The 20,059-nt window shown below is 38.1% G+C and overlaps 1 protein-coding gene across 1 annotated transcript in view; it reads left to right on the plus strand.

Annotated features, from left to right (window-relative positions):
* Positions 1-20,059, plus strand: part of CFAP58 (cilia and flagella associated protein 58) — a 58,307-nt gene that overhangs the window by 24,520 nt on the left and 13,728 nt on the right. The window contains exons 11-15 of the mRNA XM_054205501.1: positions 1,855-2,001; positions 5,504-5,644; positions 6,008-6,231; positions 8,197-8,308; positions 10,501-10,605. Coding sequence (XP_054061476.1) covers positions 1,855-2,001; positions 5,504-5,644; positions 6,008-6,231; positions 8,197-8,308; positions 10,501-10,605 — 729 coding nt within the window. The remainder of the gene's footprint in view (positions 1-1,854; positions 2,002-5,503; positions 5,645-6,007; positions 6,232-8,196; positions 8,309-10,500; positions 10,606-20,059) is intronic.

Raw genomic sequence — 20,059 nt, forward strand, 5'->3', positions numbered from 1 at the left:
GCAATGAACTCTGTAGCCTTTTCAGGTTTTGAATGTTATATGGTGGTATACACAATGCTGTTCATGGTTCCAGTTGTTAGAGGCTGATGTTCAGGCTTTAATAGCTTACTTGTCTTACCATAAAGCTTTTTTAGTAAGTCCTGCATAAGAAGATAGCTCACCCCAAAAGATCTTTTGGTCAAGGCAGTATTATGTGTAGCAGTGAAAAAATAGCCATTCATTGTTCAGTAACAAGTCAGCCAGCCATGAAAGAAAAAAAAAAAGTTGTGTTAAAAATTATGGTAAATTCTTTTTCCTTTTGGGAAGTAAAACAAATTTGCACAAGCTTGTTTAGATAAAGCTAGATGTAAGTATTTTTGGATTGTTTAATGTGGAAAGATCCCTTGTTGCCCACCTTGCTGGTGGTCTCCAGAGTACCATGATGTTCAGCTCAGTAAAATCTCTTGGAAAAGACGTGCTGGCAGGCTGTTATTATGAGATAAATATCTGATGCTTTCATCCTTGGGGTTTCTTTTGGTGTTAGGAGCTCATTTGTTTAAGCAAGTTGATTAGGAGACCTGTTTGCAAAAATCGTGTGTTCTTACTGTTCTTCATTAACTACAGAATTAGGAATGTATTTGGGTATACGTCTGGGCACCATATATTAAATGTCTCTCATCTTTTACAGTTTTGAAGAGATTTATAGGCTATTTAGCAAAGACAGCTATTAATATGAATTTTGCATTCACAGGAGTGACCGAACATGCAAACAGGTGGGCCTAATGGCATATTGTTGCATTTATTTCTGGTTCATTTGATTTGCCAAATGAGTGTAGAATCCACAGTTTCTCTGTACTGTTTGTGAAGACTGCCATGACTCAAGATCTTGCTTAACTATGTTAAGCATATCATGCAAGAAAACATGACTCATCTGTCTAGTAAATCCACACCTATGGTGGACAGTGCTGAAAGAGCTCTAAGCTACCCTGGTTTTGTACTGGAACAGAATGTATTCACATGAAAGGTTATGATGGCTTCTCTGTGAGGTGGCAGCCTCTGGCAGAGGAGTAATAGCTTCTAAAGCTACTTTCATTAGATTCAGAAGAGCATGTCTGTCTAAGCATTAAATTTATTAGCTTCCATTTCATGTCACAACATGTGCTGTCACTCCGATGAGCTGAAACAGTTTCTTAATTTTGTATGGGCAGGCACCTCTGTGCTGTGAGTAGAAGTATTCCTAGTGACCTAATGTCTCTACAATGCTAGCAGGCTTTTTGCTCTGTGTTTTGGGCTTAAAATATATGCTAAATATTTTCATACGAGGGACTTTTTGGTCTCTGAGTGCTCTCTTCCCCCCCTTGCACCTATGTGCAAGCTAACACATAGGCAAAATGAAGATAAGCATTTCCTATACTCCCTTGCAGGCATATAGGTGTCTGATGGGTATGTTCATTTGAACAAAAGCAGCTAGCTTCTCTCCAAACATTTGTGCCCCAACTGCATAGCACCTTATTGAAAAACACATTACTAGAAGCATGAAAACAGATGGATAGGATCAGAATTATTAATTTGGATGGACTACTAGTTCTTGTCATGTGTCCAGCACTTTAGATTAAATGGCTTATTATACTTGTAACTGATGGTCATTATTTTTGTCAACGTATCTTTTACCGGCTTTCTTACTGCAATGTCATGCTGGCATAAACAAACAATTGTCATTTAATGAAACTGTTTTGTTCTGTTGGATTAAAAAGTAATGTCTTGTGATACATACAACGGATCTCTCAAGTATGTGGCTACATTTTCTAGCACCAAAATAGCATTAACTCCCAATCACAAACTTCCTCTTTTTTGATCCTCTTTCTGTCCTATTAGGATGAGATAGCCGAAATGAAGAAGAAACTGAAAACTGTGACGCATCAGGTGGATCAGCTGAAAGAGGAGATTGCAGACAAAGAAGCAGCCCTTGTGAAAGCACATCTAGAACATCAGCGAACAGAGAAGGAGAAGGAATCATTGAAAGTAAGAGTCTTTACGCATACACCTTCTTACAAAGGATAGTTTCCATGATTTCACAAACTGCATTATGTCCTTGGTCTGTGGTAGTTCTTTCGCTGTATTTAAATAAAATATTCTGTAATTGAAACACAAGATCTCAGTACCTTTTAGAGGTATTAGTTACACAAATCTTCCATACATCTGATGAATCTAACCTCTGCCTATAATTATAATCAGAAAGGTCCTGAATTGTCTGTTGGAAGTTTTAAATCTCTTGATGACTGAATAGTTTTACTAAAAAGTTCCATTTTGCTTGCAGAAATTTGGATTTTGGGGATAGCCTGCTTCCAGTAAACTTTTTAATATAGACCCTTATAATTCAAGTTTTTCTTTTTAAAAGCTTTTTTTCTCTGCTGTTTTTAAGTGCAAACCCCATTATATTACACTTCACAATCTTGTATTTCTCTGTGACTTAGCAAGCATTAGTTTTCTGGGAGTTAGGCAGTGCCTTTTAGTAGGTCCCTCTGCACAAAAAGTTATTTTAATATTGTGGTATAATGCAGCAAGAATCTGTTTTAAATCAAAGGAAATTTGAGCTTGAAGCTCTGGTTCTTCTTCTCAGCACTGGCTGCAGCCCATCCTTAGATAAGCTATTAGATTTGTGGTGATATCTCAACTCAATTTGCTGCATTCCCAAAAGATTTAAGGAGTTAGTGTCCACATCAGCTTATTTTTTTTCTCTCCACTAAGCACTAGAAAAAAAAACAAAGCCAGGAAACAAACAACATCCCCCAAAACAAAAGTCCCCTACCACTTTCTGCAATGTTTTTCTTTTGTCAGTTTACTGCTATGCTGCAATGACGCCTTGTGTTTTCAGCCCCTCTCAGCACATTACAGTTATGACATGATGTCAATAGAGCTTTGTAAAAAGGTGATGAATTTTGTTCTTGTACTTGATCTGTCTCAGAATTGTCCTATCAGTGGTGGTGAAGTCAAACAGCATCTCATTTCCTGTGTGCAACTTTCTGCCTTAACTAGTCCCCAATTCTGTCTCATCACCTCAGAACTGTCTGCCATCCCTTTGACAAACATGTGCTCGCTACATGGTTTACCCACTCAATTATTCACTAGCAAGTATGTCCATACACTGACATCACATTAGCTTCAGGGCATTGTGGTCTTCTACCTGGGTGTCTCTGCTGAATACTAAAGCAGAAGAGAATTCAAAGAGGGAGCTGATTGACACAGGCACAAAAGAACCCAATTATTTGTGTAGCAAACCGGCTTCAATTTGTCCTGTTTGCGCTGATGTGAAGGAAGCAAGCAAGCTGTTCCTGGGAAATCAGTTTAAAGAACACACTAAATCATGGAGAAGTGGGATTCATAGAAATGAGACTATACAGACATTAGATTTATGCTTGCCTCGGCTAGCATAAAGGTCTTTAAAATGTGTAATAATGGTAAATGAAACAGAGGATGCCTGATCCAAGCTGCATTAAAGCCAGTACAATGCCATCTTTTGGTTTCAGTTGGCTTTCATACAGGCTTGCGAATCAGACTGGTTTGACAAAGCATCCGAATGTTGAAAAATACATTATCCGAAAGATGTAAGAACTATGGCCCTCCAGGTCTGAGCTGCTGTCAAATGCTTTAGTATACTTTTGTAGATGTTCATGCATGTCTCTTTTTTTTTTTTTTTTTTTTTTTAGTGTTTTCTAGAAATCTGGATGTAAAACCTACAACTTGTTGTTATTTCAGTATTCTGTCCAGCCCCAGTTATACCTTTTATAAAATTCTTATTTTCCTCCCACTTCTATAACAAATAAAAAAACCCTCTTGACTTATGCTAATAGTTCAGAATCTAAACAAGAATTTGGTTTGAGTTATAGACATAGGTCCCATATAAATTCTTCTTTCTTGCTCACTGTTCTTCAGTTCTTACAAACTCTCTGAACCAACTTCAAATCAGCTGTGCTGATTTATGGCAGTTTCAGACCTGGCCATTTTTCTGCATGCACAGTGACTGTGTTTATTCATTTCCTTTTCTCTTACCTAATATACACAGACCCTCATACTGTAGTTTTTAGCATATTTAATCTCACTGAAAGTCCTGTTAGCTTGTGGGGCCTCTGTGTGGCTTAAAGTATTTATGTTCTTTACTATAAAAGGCAGTTCAGATTTACTTTAACGTAGTGCATTCCAGTGAGGAGATTTGTTTATATGAATGTTTGCTGCCAACATCTAATGCCATTTCTTGTTTACAACTCATATTTTTTTTGACATAAGGAGAACATAGAATTTTGATATATTAAAAAAATATTATCCAGCAATGCCAAACGCATGAGCAGTTTTACATTTGTAGACAGCTTTTGCACAGTGTTGATTGCATTTCAATATGAAGTGGCTTGCATTTTTGTTTGGCTGATGGATTCTGATGAACATCTAACACTGAGTAAGAGAGATATGAATGTTGCACATATGGGAAAATGAGAATTTTATTAAAGAAAATAAGAATGGAACAAGCTATTTTATTATGACGATGGAACTGTTTCTGTCTTAAATCAACATTTTTGCAGGTGCAGCCTTCATCACAGCCTCATTCTTTCAGCATTGGATGATGCTCTTTCACAAAAGGCAGCCTGAACATCATCCTTCATAAGGGTCAGAGTTGTGGCAAAGTCTTTGAGTCAAGGCTTGAAAGTTTTCCCATCTATCTGTGAAAATGACTGTAGTCAGCTAGTTCCATCTTGGCTCTAAGTAATTTCCTAGCAACGATAGAAATTTCTAATAATCCAAGAAAACCTTATTAGTTTTTATTTACATACATCCCTTGAATTATAGAGTTCATGACAGTGGGATAGAATTATTGGGCACGTTCCAGTGTTTGTTTACATTAGTGGTGTGTGATCACCGTAGTAGTGCATTACTTCTGCACTTAGGGACAGTGCCTCTTTTTCCCAGTCTTCCTCATCTACACATCCACTAAAAAAGTGCTAAAGCTCATTAATTTTGCTGTTCCATGCCTGGTTACCATCATCTCCACCAATTCTGGTATTCCAGTCTGAAGCCTGTCCTGAGTTGATGCTGATTTGTATTACATAGCATAGATTGTTGCCCTTTCCACCAAGGTGAACTATCCTTCCTCACATCCCAGACTGACTTTCAACTTTGAATAACAATTCCACTGAAAAGCTTTCCAAATATGACCTATTTAATTTAAAAAAAAAAAGTTATTAAATGAGATGTCCCTGTACTACAACTTGAACCATTGTCAAATATAAAACTTCATTCAAATTTCTATTTTGTATAACACAACGATTTTAAGACAGTGTTTATGACATATTTTTATGTGTCTTCATGCTTACTTGTCTTAGTGATTTGTTCTCAAAAAGCAACAAAATATGTACATCTCAGGAAACTAAAAGAATGTATAAAATTTTATTAAAATCCTAACTCTTAATCTCAGATTTATGTAATGGGAATTTGTTACTAAGCGCAGTTTACCTATATTCTTTGACTCCATCAGGCTGAACTGCTTAAGATGAAAAAACAGGCTCTGGAAACCAAACAATTTATAGAAAATCAGGAGGCAGAAGAGAGAAAACTCCTAAAAATCATTGCTGAAGCTGATGCTGAGAGGCTGAAGCAGAAGAAGGAATTTGACCAGGTAGGAATCTCTAATTTGGCTTTTCAAACACACTGCATTCTGTTCCCTTATTTGCCCAGTGTACTTTTACGATCAAGATCCTCAGCTATTGTAAATGTGGTACTACTAAAGCTTTATAGTGCCATTGAAACAAAAATGTTAAGACGTTGAAATGAATGTAGTTCATGCTACATTGAATACGTAGTTTATATTCTTCAGGTGACTGAATAGAAGAAACTATTAGGCCCTTGCCATATTTCTTTCAATAATAACAGTGAAACCTCTTAGTGCATATGATTTTGACTGACCCAAATATAGTCATGATACTTTGGGATTGTATTGAGGAACTGTAACTGAGATTATCCCTTTGCCCTGCATCTTTAGGTTATCAATGAGAGAGATATCCTAGGATCCCAGCTTGTTCGGCGCAATGATGAAGTGGCTTTGCTCTATGAAAAGATAAAAATTCAGCAGTCTGTCTTAAACAAGGGTGAAACCCAATACCGACAAAGAATGGAAGACATCCGACTTCTCAAGCTGGAGATCAAAAAACTTCGGCGTGAGAAGGGAATACTTGGCAAGAGTGTGGCTAATGTGGAGGAGCTCAGGTAGAGAAACTGATTGAATACATTTCTATAGTGACCTTATCCATGATTCTGTGTTTGAGACAGAAAATATATTTTATGCATCGTAAAGATTTGTATCAACCAATATTATACCTTGGAGAAGGGGATTGTTTGGTTTGACCTCAAACATAGAGTGGATTAAATTCACAAAACCATTTATCAGCAATTAAGAAAATTAACATATAAGAAGGAGGAAAGGAGGAAAAAAGACATCTTGGCCAAAATTGAAATAGTTTTCGTATTTCCCCTCATACTGTGAGTTACTGCCTAAAGAATAAACTCAACAGACAGCAGCAGAAAAGGTGTTCATAGCTCAGTGAGCTACTTAGAGGTACTCAAAGCCCAAATTAGTGGAACTGCTTTTTATGAGGCAATCCACAGAGGATGGGGCACACTTGACATATTTATAACAAACCCCTGCACATTTTCAGAGCTCTCTTCTTCCAGATTTATATGCAGACCTGCTCTCTGAGAAAGATTTAGTTAAATTTTTGTTGAAGGTTGTGTTTCTTTAGAACAGAAGTTTAATAGTCCCAGCCTGATTTATCTTCTTCTTCTCTGGCTTAATGTTCCCCATCTTTTTTTTTAACCCTCACGTATTTGAGGTGTATTCTTTGCTGATGGGAAACTATTGTCATTTTCTATAGAATCAGTCTTGGTTTGTAAGGAGAGGCAGCTATGTTTTTAGCAGATAACCATAATACTAATTCTATGTAGATACCACAGGTTTGGGCGAAGTCTTTACCTTAACTGTATCAGTATAATTCCATGGCTTTCATTGGAGCAAATTAACTTCAGTCTGTGGTCAGTCCCATTGACTCCAGCAGAATTATGCCAGTTTGATTTGGTGTAACAGAAAAGAGAACTGGACAAAACATTAGCAGTTGCAGTTTTCATCGACGGACTGCAGACAGGAATAGGATTTGAACTTGCTGCCCAAATGCATTCAGCTAAAAGTCGGTGATGGTATTGAAGTATAGTGTGACACATGCCATGATGGGTGGATCAATTCTTGCTAACTGCAGCAGCAATCACATACTTTAATGAAGTCCAAAACCATCATGAAAACTGCCTGTCGAAAGACTCCATTTATCACTTGTGCTGCTAATTAGCTTCTTGATTTGCCAATTGGAGATGTGGGCTTTTTTCCTCTTCCATAACCTTGTCCAACCTCACAGTTAAAAAAATGCCTTTTTCTCTCTAGTGAGCTAAAGGCAACTCTGAGCTTAGCAGGAAAAGATTCAGTGGGGGAGTAGGCACATGGTGATCCTCCATCCCCTTTCCCCTTGGAGAATTTACAGGATCCACCCACCAAAGTGATAAGGGTTGGACCATCGCAATCCTGCACCTCAAGCCCCACATCCCCACCATAGGAGTGTAGTTGTCAAAGCATCTTGGGAGCACCCAATTAATTTTAAATTCAGCAACGAATCACCCTTGAAATTCCTTGAGGAGAGGTAGTAAAAGAAATCAAACTTAGGTTCTCTAAAGAACAGTGTCCATCATACTTAGGACCTAGAGTGTGTTTTATTTACTGTATTGTGTGAGACATGTAGATTTAAAACCTTCTTTCAAACACAAGCTGTCAGATTCAATACAGGGGTAACTGGGTATGACTCCATAACTGATTTGCAGGTTACTCTAGAAGAATTAACTGGCCTTTAGGTACATGGGAAGATGTGGGCAGTAAGATCCAGTAGGCTGTGGAGTAGATGCCCCAGGCACTGATGAAAAGTCCCATTTTTCAGCCATTCTTCTAAAGTGTCTAACTGTCTTATCTTATGGTTCCACCTGTGTAGTGGTATCGGTGTCTACTATTAATCTCAAGAGTCACTTTGCCAGTGCAGTAGTGCATGGGAGTATGGTTTATTAATGTTTATTGTGCTTTGGTCACATTGATGTGGGTTTCGTGTGTTTTTTTTCTTTTTGTTTTATGCTGGTCTTAAGACAGGAGGTTCATCACATGCGGAAGGAACTATTAAGGGAACAGACTCGGTGTAAAGTTTTGGAAGAAGAACTGGAGAATCCCCTGAATGTTCACAGATGGAGAAAACTAGAGGTGATGTCTCAGCATTTCAAGTTCCCAAAGCCCATATTACCAAATCAGTGACACAGCACAAAGCCTATTTAGTTTACTGTTATGCAAATTCTGTGGAGAGGCAGGCAGACTGAAATTTCCATAGTACCAGTGGAATGGTTAACTGCTGAATGATTTCCTTGCACAATGCAATCAGTGTTATTTTTGTGTCATTTTCTCAATGAAAAACTGCAGAGGGATTTGTAAAGAGCCAGTCAGATGCTGAAGGGAATAAAGAATGCATAAGGTGAATTTAGGAGGAGGTGATTCCTTAAAATGGATGATGAGAAAGAGGATGATTTGGGAAAGATACAGTCCTACCCTCACCAGTTAGAGAGATGTATATGGGAAGAAAACCAGAATTAGAAAGGGTCATGGAACAGGTGGACTGGGGAATGGATAGATATGGACAGAAGGTAAACTGCATCTGTGAGAAAAGGAAGAGGCCTCCACATAAACAGTGGTGGGCTCCCTTTACCAGGTAATGTGAGTTCTACTGTTACGTAAAAAGCAAATCTAAATTTTCACGCTATTTGAACCCACAAAATGAAGGGGAAAAATAAAAAATCTGTCAAGCACAGCCCAAATATATGAACATCAGTTGGCATCACTGGATATTTTTGAAGTAAGTCAGAACCAGCTGAGATTTCTCTGTTGCATGGATCTCTGATCTGATGCCAGCCTAGGTTGCTTGGCTTCTTTAATAATGAGTGCTAGCCCCTACAGAAGCAGAGCTGAATATTTTGGCTGTGCTTACTAGCATGATAGTTCATTTCTGATCTTTCCATGCTGAGCTTGAAGCTGAACGGTGTGTTTGGCTTTTCTCATGGAAGGGAGATAAAATGCAGGATGTTGAACTAGGTTAAAGACATCCAGGTACAATCTCCAGGAGCACCCTGTAACAAAGGAAAATCAGGCCGGTCAAAACATCCAGTGTTGGGAAAATGACTGTATGAATAGACTGATAATGGGAAATGACGTCTCTCCATTCTAGGTCACTGGTTTGTATTTGGAAGACAGAAAGGCCAGCAGATGGCTAGATCCATATGAAATAATCCTGATGGGGTTTTGGTTCAATTCCTAATGAAGAAAAACTCTCATATCCCTACACGTGTCACAAATTGGCACCATGTTTGGGCAGTGCTATAAAAAAAATGAAGGACTGAGTGGGTCGTGGGGACTGAACTACTTTTTAGCCTGGTTTCTCAGGAAATGATGATGTGTTGTGAGCACTGCATGCATATCTGTGTTAGTGTCCCAGTTAGACTTGAACTGATTAGTCAATTTAGATAAAATCAGACAAAGGATTAAGAGCATTGAGATACCAAGTTCCTTATAAGCTCAAGCAAATATGCACAGAGCAGCACTTTATTGGAATCTTTAATGCAGCATGAGTTTAATCCTTATGAGCCACCACAGACACCACATAAGAGAGGAGAAACCACGTGGGAGAGAGGTCGTGTGAATCCCTGAGGGGGGGAAAGCTTCAGCCAGAGTTTGCTCCTTATTAAAGGATCCAACAAGAAGATACAAAGTGGTAGGAAATTTAACTTTGCTGGCTGCTCCTCACAGAATTATTTGTTTGCTCCTTAGAGCTTCCTCCAGATGCAATCTGTGATAAAAGAATAAAAAGGAGAGACATCTGCTAGCTCCTGGTCTTAACTTCTCAACTGACTATATTGCAGTTACTCTTTCTTTTGTTCAAGAGAAAAATCTTCCTCTCCTTAAAACTCAATTGGCAGTGTTTGAAGTTCTTGAAACAGAGGGAAGTACTTGCACTGCTCTTCCTACATCAGTGGGCAGTTTCAGTTTCTGCTAAAAATAACACTAACCTCTTTTCCTTCCCTGCCACATGGTTCTACCAATCTTCATTGGTTTGGGGGTTAAGCTCTGAAGGACCTCTATTTACACTAGTTGTTTTGAGGAGGGTTGATGAGCGTAATAGTGTTAAACATGAACATGCTCCAAGTCATCTTCAAGAGGCAGAAATTCCGTTTTCAGGACTGCTTGTATAAATGCCATTTAAAAAAACCACCACGACTACCCCACCCCCACCCCCCCATTTTGTATCTGTCACTTTTAGACAGTTAGATATTACGGTTTTCATTTGCAAGCAAGAAACACTAACTTGTTGTAACGTATAATTTTTTTGAGACTGCTCTTCTCTTGTCTAGGCCAGTGACCCAAGTACCTATGAGCTGATTCAGAAAATACAGAGGCTACAGAAGCAGCTTATCAGCAAGACAGGTGAAGTGATAGAGAAAGAATTGCTCCTTCAGGTACTGCAGCATCATTATGTTGTTGTATCTTATTAACATATGTGACTTACCCTGCATTCTCTGCTCAGATGTGCTTCCTGAATGTTGTTTGGATGCATGACTTGAATTTGTTTTGCACGCCCCTCAGATAGCTTTAGATGGCAGCACTGACACACTGAAAGAGAACAAATAGCAGCTGATTAGGTGATTTTTATATCCTGGTTACTGATACCTGGACAACTCTGGAAAATAAAATTAAAGGTTTGCTTTAGTTTATTCATGTCATAGATTAGTCTTCAAGTCAGTGTTAGACTTTTGGAAGTTTTTTGTCCTATTAAACATGCCTGTAACAACCAGGACATGAAGGAGAATCCTTGTTTGATTCCATTTGTGCTTAGCTTGGCTTTTGGCAGAAGGAACCCTACAAAGTTTGTGTGATTTAGATATGTTGCTGTCTGGGCCATGTTTGACTTCAAGGTCTTTGTGCTGAACTTTGCCAAAATGCAATTTTTGTGATAGCTTATCTTTTTTTAACTGTATCAGATGTCCCTTAACCTCAGGGATACCAACAAGATTTATCTTGTAGAATCAAGGAGAGACTATATTCCTGTAGTGCAAACATTGCTATCAAATATAACAAAAAAGGACTGTCTTTAGGCTTCAACCGTAAGTGTAAAGCTGGGGAATTCGTCTTCTCTCTGATGACTGTAGGGATAGCTACAGTTTGCCAGTTCAAGGTATGATTTTAACATCTTCGTCTTAAATACCCTGATAGTCTTGATACCTATGGGGTATCACTCAATGGAGAGTAGAATGTGACCTGAAGCTCCTTCCATCTTAAGAAGCTCAGCAGATGTTATCAGGGCAGCGTTTGTCTCTCTTTATTGTTTCATAGGAAAAAATAGATCTGCAATTTCATTTGAAGGTAATGTATGGCTATTTATGCCTTTGCAAGGAAAAATGTAATCTTTGTTGCGTAGCACTGAAATGCTATCAGTGAAATAGTTTGTTAGCTTAAACAAAATGTAGCAAAAATAGCTTAAAACTTGCTATGCTTTACCCATGCACAAACCCAGTTGTTAGATTTTGACATAGTCTCTATGTGTATCTTGCCTTATCCTCAGTGTGCTTCCATTTAGCTATTATCCTTATTTAGAAGTGAAGAACTGAGATATAGAGGTACTAAGCTGCCTATCTAAGAAAGTCTTTGAAATACTAGCTATTTGAGTCTACGTTACTACACTAGCCATTGGCACAATCTTTCTGTCTATACAGAAGTCCTTCTGTGGCAACTCAAAATTTTTTTTTAATTAGACAAGTTTGGCTAAAAGAAATTTAGTTATTATATCTGGAATTGTTAATGAGATCCTTTGCGTCCTTACTTCAAGCAACAATTTCCTGTGCAGCAATGTTGAAATGAAGGTCTCTCTCTGTGAGATCGATGGTAAAGAAAAGGTCAAAAAATACCACACTCCACAGGGCTTCACACCATCAACAAGTTGAAATTCAGGGCTTCACCATCAACATTTCTGAGCTCTTCTCTGGTTTGCCACAATGTTTTTGAGTCCTCCACAATGGCTGAAATAGGGCTCTTACATAGCAGGGCGTAGATAAGGAGAGGTAACCAGAGATGGAGGACACCCCCCAGCTTATCTCCTCAAAGGGCTGTATGTCCTACTGGTCATTGGTGTAGGGCTTGCAAGCTAAGTGTACTAGCTGAGAGCTTCTTCTGCTGTGTGTCTGGATAACCTTGTATGAGTCATTTTATTGTTCTTTGGAGTGGTTTTCCTATATACATGTAACGTGGTATGACGATACCTGTTTTATGAAGTAGTCTGATACTCACTAAAGCAAAATGTTCGCTAATAACTTAGGAAACTGATGCTATCATGTTCCAAGCTCCTCTGGTGAAGGAGCAAGCGTGAAGAACACCTTCAGCAGAAGGAAATGAACGGAGAGCAGTAACGTTAACTTTTCAGGGGCAGCTGAGCTGTATGCACCAGGAGGGTTGCTTCACCAGGCCCCCTTCTGGGCAGTGTGTCCTATTAAATGGAGAGTGTAGGCTTGATCTTGACTGAAATTTACCGTTATGAGAAACAGCAGCAATTTAGCTCCCGCTTCTGGAATTATTTTTTTTCCCCTCAATATAATTTGTCTCGCTTAGTGAGTCTGCTGTCTGGCCAATATAACAGCCAGCGTATAAGGCACTACTCCCCCATAAGGTCTGGTCTGATCATTCCTTTATTATTTTCTTTTTCTTTTTTAAAATCCTGGTGAATTCCCTCATGCTTAAAGGCATTCAGCGTCTTTTTTTTTCTTGTCTGTCTTTTTTTTTCTTGTCTGTCTTTTTTTTTCTTGTCTGTCTTTTTTTTTCTTGTCTGTCTTTTTTTTCCTTGTCTGTCTTTTTTTTTCTTGTCTGTCTTTTTTTTTTTTTTGGGTTTGTTTTTTTTTTTATGGTTCTCTCCTGTCAGCTCAGTTCAGTCAGTTTCTGCTCATTTGCAGGATCGGGGGAATTGCTGATGACTTGACCTGTGCCTAGTTGGCGTAACGTGCCCTGTATTCATCATCAGAGACTGCAGGAGCTGAGGGATCCAGACTTATTAGTTTTCCCCATGTTGTGTTTGCTTGCGTAAGTCACGCCTCCTCACTCCCAGTCATCCTTATCCACATCTTGCCCTGTGACAAGAACATAGCCATTGCGTGTATCTGCTTTAAAACAATCTTAATCTCTTGCTTGCCATACATAACCATTTTTATGTGTGTGTGGCCATCATGCTGGCAGATAGAATATTTGTTGAAGGTGAAGCTTATGAGTGTCTGTGTCTGTGATTCCTGTGTGTGCATATTATGTAACTTAAATTCCCTCACATCAAAGTGTAGTAATACAATGGAGTGCAAAAACCAATATAGATTGAACATTGAGTGATTAAAAACAACTTTGGAATTTAGAAATAACCCCCGTCTGGAAATGGTTGAGCCCAGTGTCAGCAACCTGCAGTTTGATTTGTAGGGTATTCACCTTGCTGCATCCTCATGCAGCACCATAATGTTTGTATAAGCAAAAAAAAAAAAATTCCATTTGTATTGTATGCACTGTAGTTCTGTCTTTTGAGTGTTACTTTTTTTTTTAGCAAATTACCTTTTAGATAAAAGCTTGTTTATGCAGGGAACAATGTTTCGGGATAAGCTGGATATATAAATGAATATTTTTGCTAAGTAGGGATCACAGTGTACAGATTCATGTAGAAAAACACCTGCTTACTTTACCTGCTCCTGTTGTGTATTCGATCACATCCTTTTTATTAGTTTTTTAACTATTTCTCACCTGTTACGTCTTTAAAAATGATGCAGCAGTAAAAAGCATGCCACAATCCATGCTATGTGATTAAAAGAAAGGTTCGCTACATTTCAGTCAGAAAATTTTGATTGCTGACAGTACAGGAAGAACCCAGCTTGACTCTAAGTTCCCATACAAAAATATCTTTCTTAACCTGTCAGTAGGGCACATTGTTTTGTATTGTACATTTACTGAGAGGTACTGAATATGCAAGATGATGAATGTTGGTTTTTTTTAGAATGACTTTTCAGAGTTAAACACTTTAATAGAGACATAGAAAGATGTCCCGCGTTACAGAAATTATTAAACTCTTTTCTTGTTTCTGATTTATCTGTGCCCTGTAGCCACAGCATCTTGGGTTATAACCTATCAGCTCTCATACACCAAATAAGTGTGGACATCCTGAGACTTTGAAGAGTAGCTGCAGAGCAAGCGGTCATACTTTCTCCTTAACTCAGGCGTTGTCACAGTTGTGAGCTGCTGTGCTGATGAAAAACATTGTCTTAAAAATCAGATCCAAAACCAAGGTCTTGAATGCTTATGGTCAATAAAAATGCAATGGCATTTTTGCCAAACATAGGAAATGTTGCTTCAGGGTTAGCCAACTTCCATGTTTGAGTCATTACCTTCCTTCTGAATTTGTGCAGTTGAAAGATAGAGCATTTTTTGGTTCTTTTCGAAGCCGTTGAGTAATACTGCAGGGCTTTATGGAGAAATGCGTTGTGTGTTAACCAAGGGTTTTCAATGATGGGTGAAGGTCTTTGTAAACACATGTGGTATGAGCAAAATGTATTGTATAGCCATAAGATATAATTATTAATAAACAGAAGTGCTCTGCTGAACAAATCCCAACTGCAAAAAAATAATTACTCACTTTGTATGTGGGGCAAATCCCCCACGTGACTGAAACTCTCTTGCTCTACTGCATGCTGAACTGTGATGTGGTAGACTTGCAGTGTAACATAGGACCTTGTTAGGATTATGATTAGTGTGATTTTGGGAACTTATCCCATTAAAAGTGAATTACGCACTGCTTTATTTGTTTCAAATGTAGTTCTTTCTCTTCAGAGCGAACTCCTCTAATTTGATTTTATGTCTGACTGAGCGGAATTTTATTCAGCTGCACATCTTGGAATGGATAACAGTGGGAAGATTCGCATTTATGTCAGTTACCTCCATTGTCAGTCATCTCAGAAGAGTGTTTATAAATGTAAGAGAGAGATGTGCAACCAGGATTATTTGTGGAGGGAGGCAAAGGCAAATGTCTCTCATTTAAGCCTTGCATGTAGTAGTGAAAGTATTGTTCTCCTGTACATATATATTTTTAGTCAGTATTGTTTTAAGTTGTCAACAATCAAAGACCAGGATTGGGCAGTCAGAATGTGATGCTTACAGGCTGTTAGCATTTTGAGCTCATGGTTTCAAAGCGTGCAAGGGCAAAAGGCATGATTAGCTCATATATCTGACTCAGAGATTACAGCCAGATAACACCCACATGTCCTTGTGTTGAGCCAAGTTCTGAGCTAAGTTTCAATCCCCCCAAAGAACTGATGGTCCCACTGACAGAGAGTAGGAGGAGCAGAGGGGATGCTGCTGTCTCCAGTATAAATCAGCAGAGTTTCATTTCAGGTATTGTAAGATACAGGGAGGAGAAAGCAAAAGGGACTTTCTCTGTGACCTTGGGCAGGTTACTTAGCTTTTGCATGCCTCACATCAAAAAGAAAGGGAATAAAATCATTTCCACTCTTATAGTGGTGTGTGAATGAATATATTAGAGACATGACTCAATTCAGTAGTAACAATAGCTAGCTAAAGACTCAAAATAGGCAGATGTTTTATTTCGTTTGTGCTAACTTGGTAGTAGAGCTGTTCTATCCAATTTGAGGTTCTTGTTGCTATAGTGTCTGAACATATACATAACCATCTTTATTTCTCAGAGCTGGTACTAAAGTTTCATAAAGAAATCTGCTTTAGAACAGTGCGTTACCACTAGGGTTTATGCAGGCTGGCAGCTACTGAAATCAAAGTTTTCTCCCAGCTAATGGAGGAGCTTTGGGATTTGCCTCCATGTATTTGTTATACAAAATTTTTCTGCCTATTTATTATCTAAAATACAGTTTTTTTCAATGTTGTATCATTTTTTTGAGCCCTGTTCATGACAGACTAGTCCTCTTGAAAATAATTTCTTTCCCTAGCTTGTCAGTTTCAAGAAGCATGCTTCCGCTAACTTCTTCATTGCTCTCACAGTGCTCTTGCAGCTTCCATTATGCAGCATGTAATGCAGAAAAGTGTGCTCAAATGCTGAGTAATAGATTTTCTCATCGGACAGCCTGCTAGGGAAAATAGGAGAATACACTCCTTTTACCTGCCTTTATTCTGGTACTTTTAAGGCCCAGTTCAGTTTTATTTTAGGTATTATCTGTACATCTTCAAAATAGCTGAGATTACTTTGCCCTCTCAAATTTGGCATTTATATATTTTCAGTGCTGAGTACAGGTTCTACTAGGATTTGAGAGTACAACCTACTTACATGTTACATGTAGGGTAGGTAGTCTGAGTTGGGGATTTTTTTGGCACAATTGTCTATTTTCATAAAAATAACTGCAATTCACTTCAGGAAACTAATGACTGTAGAATCCCTAAGAGTCTCTTTTGACCTGCCCGTTATTGTTTCTCTGTCATCTTGCCTTTAGAGAGATTTTAGCAGAGGTAGTTTGGGAGAGTGCTTTGTGAGTGCTGAAACTTCCAGGTGAACTGCAAAATCCACTGCCAAAATACAATCCTTTCTTTACTGCTCCTTTATGATTTATATATAAAGTTAACCTTTTGAAGGGATTTTTCTGTTCAAAAATGAAAAGGGAAATGTTCTTTTTGGCTTTTTATACTTTACTAGGACTTGCCTCTTTTCTATCTCTATTTCCTGGCGGATTTGACTTCCTCTGGAAGCACTGGATTAATGCCCTATCTTGTGGCTGAAGCTAGCAGCTCTCTCAGCCCTCAATTAAAGGGGTGAGTATATTGAGCTTTAGGCCTTTTCTATGCTTAAAAGTACCATTCCTACTGGCAAAAAGTCACTTTTCTGATTTAGCTTATACCAGCTCTTGAATGGCAGAAGACTTTCTTGCTAGTATAATTGCATCTAATTGCATAGCCAGTAGCTGGCATAGCCATGTCAGCACAAAGAAATTGCACCAATAACTGATAAAGCTAAGCTGGCAAAACTTCTAGCCATTTATCAAATGGTCCCTGACATGGAAAAAAAAAAAGGGCAGAAAAATGTTTTTCTGTCCTTATGAAAACCTAAGCATTGGAATGTATCTTAAGGAAGACCAGAGAGAGAAAACAGTACCTGATGGAGTGTGGTTTGCAAGTTTATGACTCCAGTTCTAAGTTAGTGGCCAGAATTTAGAGGGATTTATATTGGAATATAGAAATGAGAAATACAGTAAGGACTCAGGCCCGACATTTACTTTTTGGCTCAGATGGGTATGAATCATTAAAAAAAAAAAAGTTTACTTCCCCAGTGCCATGCAGAATTAGGCACTAGTGTGTCAAAGGCACGCTGTAAGAATTGCCTTGATTTAGAATTGGACTCTGAAGAGAATCTCTGTTCTTTTTTCAAATAAAAAACTAATGTATTCCCATGAACTCTGGCTGTAACCCTGTTCTAACTAGTGATGAACAAAAAATACCTAATTATCAGTACAATATTTTGATGCACAACAGCCTACTGAGTTGGTGCCATCAAATTAATTTCAGTCTAGTGCCTTGAATATGATTTGAACTGGAGTCTCCAATGCAGTATGAAGTGACAGGTTCTTTCCTTCCTGTGCCACCCTTTTATTTTCCTTTTGTTGTGCTTGAAATGTTCATTGCTGAGCTAGGGCTTTGATTGGGGGTTTTGACTTTGACTGTAAGTGAAAATTTTTGGGTTTTAATATTGGCGTTAAGTTGAAGGATTAGTGTCTTTTAGTGATTCTATGCCTGGCCTGATGATTCCTCCATGCAATTAGAATTTCTTTAGTGCCTTTTGTTCTGCCACTGATATTATTTTTTCAAGTAATTTAATTATTTTTTTTTTTAACTTGATTGCGTATCCAGTAGGGTTCTGTACAAAACCCTTAGACTGAGCAAATTGTAGGATCATAGTGTTAATCCTTGCTGCATCTTGCCTGGGGTCGTATGCAATCCTGTGATGATGTAATAAGTAATCACATCGCATAAACAGGAAAGGTAAGAATCACCTCTGTGAAGGTCTATTGAGGGTCTACATATCTATCTGAAAGTTTTGTGTAAGCCTTAAGAATTCAATAGTGATTTGAGGGATGTTCAGTTCTTGCCCTAGCTCTCAGAAAGGAGTTGATTTCTATTTCTGCATATTTTGAATACGCTTCTTGGCGCATTAGTTTATTTTAGCCCTTCTAATCTCAGTCCATCTAGAATTAGAAGATGTTCTATGCTATAGAAACTTACAGCATGATAAACTGCTCTTAAAAACACACTGACATTTATATTCTTCCCTCCTCCCACATATGTTGCAATTCAAATGGAAGAGAATAAAGTCTTCCCAGGAAAAATAGCCTTTTGGGCTTTTCTTGTTTAGGGTATGTTTTTTTAAACAGCGGTTTTGAAAAACTGGGTATGAAAAGTGCTGATCACTTCAATGTCATCAGGTGAAGATAATCAGCTGCTCTTTAGAGTACAAAAATAATTTTCCAATAAAATTAGTGCAAATATTTCTGGCACTGGGAAATGAGAAGCAAAGCAGATTACTTAGTGATTGAACAAAACATTTTTGGTGGTGAATTTTCTTAGTAGAAAAGTTTAATTTTTACTGAATCTTTGTGGAACTACATTGCCTTCATAAACAAAACAGATTTCACATGGTAAATAGTTTTGGACAGAAGCAAAGTGCATATTTATTTGAGAAATTAGAAGAAAACAGATCAAAATAACTTCTGGGGATCTGCACCATTTTTAGCTGATCTAATGGTGTTTTAGTCAGAAATATTCAGGTGCCATTTACAAAGATGAAGAATTTGCAGGTGGAGTAAAAGTCTCCTAGGGTTTATAGGTGGCAAACGTAGATGACTGCATAATCTGTTTCTAAAGTTTTTTAGAAAAATTGGTATATAGACTTGAGTTTGAGCTTGAAAGAGAAATGTAGTGGGTCATCAGATGCCATCCCTCCACAACATGCAAGATTGATTTAATTACACAAATACCATCCTTGATAGTTGAATGTCAGGTATAGATTTGTTTCCTGTGTTCTAATACGTGTACTCCCAGTCCATGAATTTTAGCATGCATGAGAGAGATTGTTGGCTTGAATTACACTGTGGTTTATGGTTGTGACTTTTCTCCCACGCTTCTAACCTGCTGCTGTAGTCTAGCCCTGACGTTTCTGAAAAGCAAGAAGCAGATGTATTGGCTTACTCAGCATGGTGGTCCTGGAAGCTTTGGGGACTGAGTTTCATTTCTTCGTATCTTCCAGGAGTTTTAGTGAATTTTGACAATTCATGTAGCAACTGTTTGTGTCCAGACCCTTTTGTTGAATGAGAAGAGAATCACTACCCTGGCTGAAAGCAGTACTTCAGCGTAAGCACATTTAAGATTTAACAGCATTCAGATACTGAAAGGAGGAAGTCTCATATGTACCCGAGGTACATCGCTGTTATCTGTAATCTGTATCGCAAAAGCAGAAACGGTGATCACCGAAGTATTTTATACAAATGTCTTGCATCTGATTTAAATCCAGAAATCCTGAGCATGGATACCTTGTGTCATTAAAATTAAAATATTTTGTATAATGATCTATTCTTAAAGTTCTTAGACAAAATTGCCATTAGCTTCAACGATAGTTCACTAGAATAAAGCTTGAGTAAAAAGTTCAGGAATTGTTGCAGTAAATAACAAAGAACTGAAAACAAACTTGTTTACTCCTCATTCCTGTATTCAGCATGTATCTGGGAAGGAAATAAATCTGCTGCACACCCCAGGGTAAAGTATATTAATCAACCAGTTATCTTGTTAAAGGAAACTAAATGATTCTCTGTGCTGACTGAATACATTGCAATGCAGAAACATTGCAGTGCTGTTAGCAATCCAATACTGACTGTCAGCCATCCAGAAGCTGCT

The sequence above is a fragment of the Rissa tridactyla genome, chromosome 6 (assembly GCF_028500815.1).
Source record: "Rissa tridactyla isolate bRisTri1 chromosome 6, bRisTri1.patW.cur.20221130, whole genome shotgun sequence".
In the NCBI taxonomy this organism is placed as follows: Eukaryota; Metazoa; Chordata; class Aves; order Charadriiformes; family Laridae; genus Rissa; species Rissa tridactyla.